General features: G+C 43.1%; 1 protein-coding gene across 1 annotated transcript; it reads right to left on the bottom strand.

Annotated features, from left to right (window-relative positions):
- Nucleotides 1-1105: 1105 nt before the first annotated feature.
- On the bottom strand, nucleotides 1106-4076 carry LOC147613046 (F-box protein At5g50450-like). Its single transcript, XM_086782341.1, has 3 exons — nucleotides 3258-4076; nucleotides 2920-3082; nucleotides 1106-2140 (listed from the first exon to the last, which is right to left on the bottom strand). The coding sequence occupies exons 1-3, from the start codon at nucleotides 3482-3484 to the stop codon at nucleotides 1298-1300; spliced, it is 1233 nt and encodes a 410-aa protein (XP_086638467.1). The 5' UTR covers nucleotides 3485-4076; the 3' UTR covers nucleotides 1106-1297.
- Nucleotides 4077-5182: the final 1106 nt, after the last annotated feature.

Here is a 5182-nt window from a genome sequence, read left to right as displayed (position 1 = left end):
TTTAAAGAAAATATTACTTGCTCATTGCAAAACTCTGAACAAATAAGGGGTACTTAGATTGCCGTAATCAGCTTCTTTATAAAATGCTTTCGTGTAATGCATCCCTTTTAATATATTTTCAGTATTATCCCCCAAAAAAAAGGATTGCCATAGTCTATCCACTGCCCACATCATGTAACCACTCCCCATAAAGGGCAGTGAAGACTCAGTTTTGAAAAACATAATTTAAGGTTTAATATGCAAATATTTTCCATGAAATAGTCTAGATAGATAGAGTTTTTAACATCATAGCCAAACGGACGAATCACATAGCTAAGAGAGACTTCTAGAGAGAACAAAGTTTCTTAACTTAATACTGGCTACTAAGTGACACATCATGAATCAGGAGGGATCAATGGTTGGAAAGAGGCGTAGAGATTGGGATTTGATCAACACCGTTGGATTCTCAAGTGTACTATGAGTGAACTGCAGGTAAACTCGGGGGTAAACTAGGAGTGAACTCGCAGGTAAAGTCAAGGTGAACTAGAGGTGAACTAGGGAGACCTTTCCCGGTAAGAAAGTGAACTAGGGAAACATTTTCCAGCAAGAAAGTGAACTAGGGAACAAAATACCAAGATTTAAATTTAAAAACACTCTCCACAACTTAAAAAGCATAGCATAGTGTGTTGAAAGCTTGAGTGGCTGGTTCCAAGTTCGAATCCTCTTTTGCATTGAGCTCAACCCCTCGAAAATTTTCGAAGTCCCAAAAAACCCCATGGTATACCCTGAGTTCTCCCCTAGTTCATCGTTGAGTTTACCCCTCCTGGGTTCACCCCTAGTTCACTTGCCCGACAAGAATCCGACAATTCAGATTAGGCAAGATCGCGACACCTCTTTCAACCTTAGATCTCTCCTAATTCATAATGTGTCAGTTAATCCCGTACTTAAGCGAGGTTGCTTTTTGACACACGTAATACTTGTTCTTGTGCATTTTATTTTTATTTTACTAAGCAAGGTTGCTTTTTGATTGGAGTTATACATGTTTTTGGGCATTTTGGCCATAAAATACAGCCACTTATTTTGACTATATTACACTAATCCATACAAGAGGGTCAAGTAAGGAATGAGACTTGAACCCGGGATCTCTTGATTATCATTGTTACCAAACCAGTGAACCACATTGATCAATACAATGGCAATCGCGTCAACAAAAACAACTTGAATTCAAGATCTCTCGATTGGAAGCCCAACGCCAAGTGCTGCGCCAGCACTTAACATAAAACCAAACTTTATTTTTTTTGTTTTGTTTTAGGGAGATCTAGAAATCCTCAACATCATCATTGTCATCGTTGTTAGCATGATGATTATTATTGATGTGTTGCCGATGGTGCCAGTTAGCAGCAGGGACACAGACAAATTTGTGTCTGAGTTTCCAGTCAAGGGCCTGGCAAGCTCTGGAGCAGTAGTTCACAGTTCCACAAGCAGAGCAGCGTCGGAATTCATGGCGACGGGTCTCCGGGCGGCCACAGTGCTCGTGGGAGCAGAGCCGAAGGCCGCCGGAGGGAGGCGAGAGCGTGAACCAGTCCACCAAGAAGAGGTGGGAGATGTGAAGCTTGGGAGGGGGGACGTTGCAGCCGAAGTCGCTGAGGAGGGAGCAGCCGCCACTCTGAAGGAATTTATACAGAGGGTGGCGGTGGTAGTGATCGACATGCTGTTCTAGAGCAGCTTTCTGGGCTGGGCTGAGCTTGTCGTAAGAAGGTTGATATAGAAAATGGTGGTGGAAGCAGCCGATGGCGATCTTGGTGGCAGTGAGCTGCAGCGTCTGCCCTGTGATGTTGGCAAGATTGGAGGTCACCGCCGCCGCCGCCTCCCTCGCATTGGCTTCTAGAAGCAGCTTCCGACCTTCTAGAACATTTCTGGAGATCCCATAGCCGTCCTGCAGACAATGCCCTAGCTCACGCATTGCATCTATGTGCCCCAACGACGCTGCCCTTGCACACAGTGATACCCCTGCCTTCAGATTCTTGTGCTTCCTTGCCCCTCCGCTCCCATTGAACTGTATCACCGCCAATGAATGCAGCGCACATGGATGCGACACCTTTGCTGCCTTAGACATTAGCAGTATGCCTTTCTCTCTCTCTAATAAACAATAAAACCGGATCTGCACCACCCAAGAGAACATAACTTAGAAATCTCATGCTTTAACATTTAGGTCATCATCAACCACTAATCAGGTGTCATAAGCTCAAATTAGATGAGTCGCTAACACAAAACAACATCAATAAAGATATCATAAACTTGAACAGATGGATTCCTAGCACAGTATCTGTGCACATCCTTTAAGAGATTAGCATTAATGAATTAGCTAATATTAGCATATAGTTAGTTAGTTATCATATTAACCTTCTGTAGATGAGCCATTAACCCATTACAATCCAATCTGTTTAGATCATGAGCATAGATTAGATTGTCGATTACATAGATTAAATTGTCAACACATGATATCTTGCAGATCTAATGAGAGCATTGCACAACTAGTCCGTGCAGAGCTCAGGAGTCAGGCCTGCCCTACGTCCTACACATGGTTTAAACTTAAGGCCTTCCAGGTTTCCGCATCGTGTCAGAGGAGACCTTTTGGTACCCAAATAGCTGCATTGAGTTAAGGATTTCTTTGCAAGGTTGAAGATCATGATGCCCTGTGTAACCTTCAAATTTTCAATCTACATGCATGGAAGGCAAAACTTATTGTATGTGCAGCCGTACAATAAGATCATTAAGCACACTAAATGAGTGAAAGCTTGGAATTAGCGCCACATTAATAAACTCCTTGGGTAGGTCAGCAGCAATAAAGACCATGCCTAGGGTGTACTACGTAGCAACAGCTATATTTATAGATTAAAGTGATTGCAGCGATGGTAAAGGGCCTTAAGTAGCAATTACCATTCCTAGGGTGTAGCAAGCCTCAATATTTCCAGCATCAGCACATTGCTGCAAGTAGCGGTTTGAGCCGTGGCACCATGTGGAGGCCTTTACTTTCAATGCGGAGAGACTCGCTTTGGCCAAGACAAGGGGATGGGAGGCGAGAGAGTTGAATCTCCTGCAACTGTGTAGAAAAGAAAACACAGAAAAGGGCTACAGACTGCAATACCGGCATAATTGCAAACACATTAAGGTTGAAGCCATAGTATAAACGCATTCTTAACCGAAAGTTTACTACATAGGGCTCTCAACACATTATAATCAACAGATGATTAAGAAAGAGTATATTGATTGCATACGTTCGCCTCGAGCCAAGCAGATCAGATGGAGATGAAGCTGTAGAGCTGATGCACACAAAGATTGAGAGGAGTAAATCTTCTGGCAAGGCATCAAATGGGTTGTCGATATTATTGCCAGCAGCAGCATCATTATTATTGTGAGAGAGGGTTAATCTTGCCCGTTTAGGGGCACGTTCGGGCCTTGCCAGAGAGCAGCTAGAGTAGCTATGGCCTCTGCGAGTGCGCATCGTGGGAGAGAGAAAGAGAGAGAAAGCTATGGAAGTCACAGAAATAAAGAAAGAGCCCTAGGATATGGGGGGCTCTCTCTCTCTGTCTCTGTCTCTGTCTCTCTCTCTCTCTCAATTTGCAGTGAAATAGAGACTCTCTCTCTCTCTCTCTCTCTCTCTCTCCTTCTTCTTCTTCTCTCTCTCTCTGAAATAGAGAGGCAAGATCAAGAAGGTGAGAACATTGGCTCTCTCTCTTTCTTTCTCTCAAACAAATCAAGATATGATGAGGTTGTGGTGTTGGCAAGGGCTATATGCACAAGAGGAGGTGGATAACCGCAACAGATAAGAGAGGTAACAGGCTTAATAAGAAGCAAAGATCCTGCTCATTATGTCATTACTCCATGCAGCAAGGAGATATGATAGGAGAGAGAGAGAGAGAGAGAGGGGGGGATAAGTAGTGGGCTATCATTGACTCAAGGCCAGCCTAAAAACGCAGAAGTAACACAACCACCCAGCAGTAATCAAGCTGTGAGATGCACTACATTGGCCCTCTGTCACAGGTGAAGGACCTTTAGGTAGAGGAAGGTGTGTGCGCGGTAAGAAACGTGGAAGTGAGAGAGAGAGAAAGGAGAAGACAACCAAAAAATAAATAAATAAAAAGTTGGCAAAATAAAAAGGTGTGAAAAATGGTGGACTATTTTGATGAGAGGGAATCCAGGCGCTCGTCATGATCGTCGACACAGGAAAAAATAAACTAAAATTTAAAAAAAATCAATACACAGAGAGCTGCCAGAATAAAGGCGAGAACATGATAAAATTGAAATCTAAATACCTATATCTGGTTGGTTGGATAGCCTCCCACGGGCCATTTCACATTATGTGGCAATGGGCGGCTCTAATGGTACAAATAAATAAATAAGATCTCGCTCGTCCGCCCATCTCATTCAGGGCGGTTGCACATTGTTTTGCCTGTAGCACCCAGGACCAAAAAAAAATCACCTATATGTGGTTTCCTTTGAATGGCCGCCCGCCCATCCATCGCATATCTGGCGCGCCGCCCAAACAAAGAGAACTAAAAATTCAATTATTTTTTCGTTTGCATGGCCGCCCATTTCATATCTGGTCCCGCGCCCCAAAAAATTAATTATTTTTCCTTTGCATGGCCGCGCGCGCCCAGTGCCCACCTCGGAACGGAAACGTATAGATTCCGTTTGCCTTTCGAGCTAGATTCCGTTTCAAGTCAACCCGCGTTGACGCCGTTTATACCTTTCTCACCTTTAGGCCTTTTCCCACTTGGTAATAATTGGGCATGTGTGCTCCATGCGTGGAGTCCATCATGGCCATTCCCCACACAGGCTAGCCTCCTTGTGTACTACCACCCACTCAAATTTTTTTCCCAGACCTTTTTGGTTTTAATTTTTTAAATTCCACCTTTTCCATAAAAGCAATAACCCTTTGCACTAGTGAAAATGATTTTTGCTGACTCCATGACAAGTCTCATACAGACTTTTCTCTTTTAATATAACTCTTTTAAGTTCTTCTTTAAAAAAACAATATGAGTTTTGCTGTCTCACTTTACATGAATCCTTTTTGCCAGAGGAAGTTGTAATTTTTAAACAAGCACTTTCTTTAAATTTTGAATTTTTTAAGGAGAATTTTTATTACATTCGAACAAGCTCCAGGCTCTATCTTTTGCAAAACCTTGCTTTGCACAACTCT

The sequence above is a fragment of the Cibotium barometz genome, chromosome 44, assembly GCF_041138505.1.
Source record: "Cibotium barometz isolate CiBa-2024 chromosome 44, ASM4113850v1, whole genome shotgun sequence".
NCBI classification, from domain to species: domain Eukaryota; kingdom Viridiplantae; phylum Streptophyta; class Polypodiopsida; order Cyatheales; family Cibotiaceae; genus Cibotium; species Cibotium barometz.
Note: the sequence above shows the minus strand (reverse complement) of the source record. Positions and strands in the feature narration are given on the sequence as shown.

What these genes read in the sequence shown, in the direction of transcription:
- LOC147613046 (XM_086782341.1), bottom strand. Translation starts at nt 3,484, where the DNA reads ATGCGCACTCGCAGAGGCCATAGCTACTCTAGCTGCTCTCTGGCAAGG. An exon ending in CTGCTTGGCTCGAGGCGAAC is followed by an intron (nt 3,083 to 3,257) that starts GTATGCAATCAA and finishes TTTTCTACACAG; the next exon opens with TTGCAGGAGATTCAACTCTC. An exon ending in CTTGCTACACCCTAGGAATG is followed by an intron (nt 2,141 to 2,919) that starts GTAATTGCTACT and finishes TGGGTGGTGCAG; the next exon opens with ATCCGGTTTTATTGTTTATT.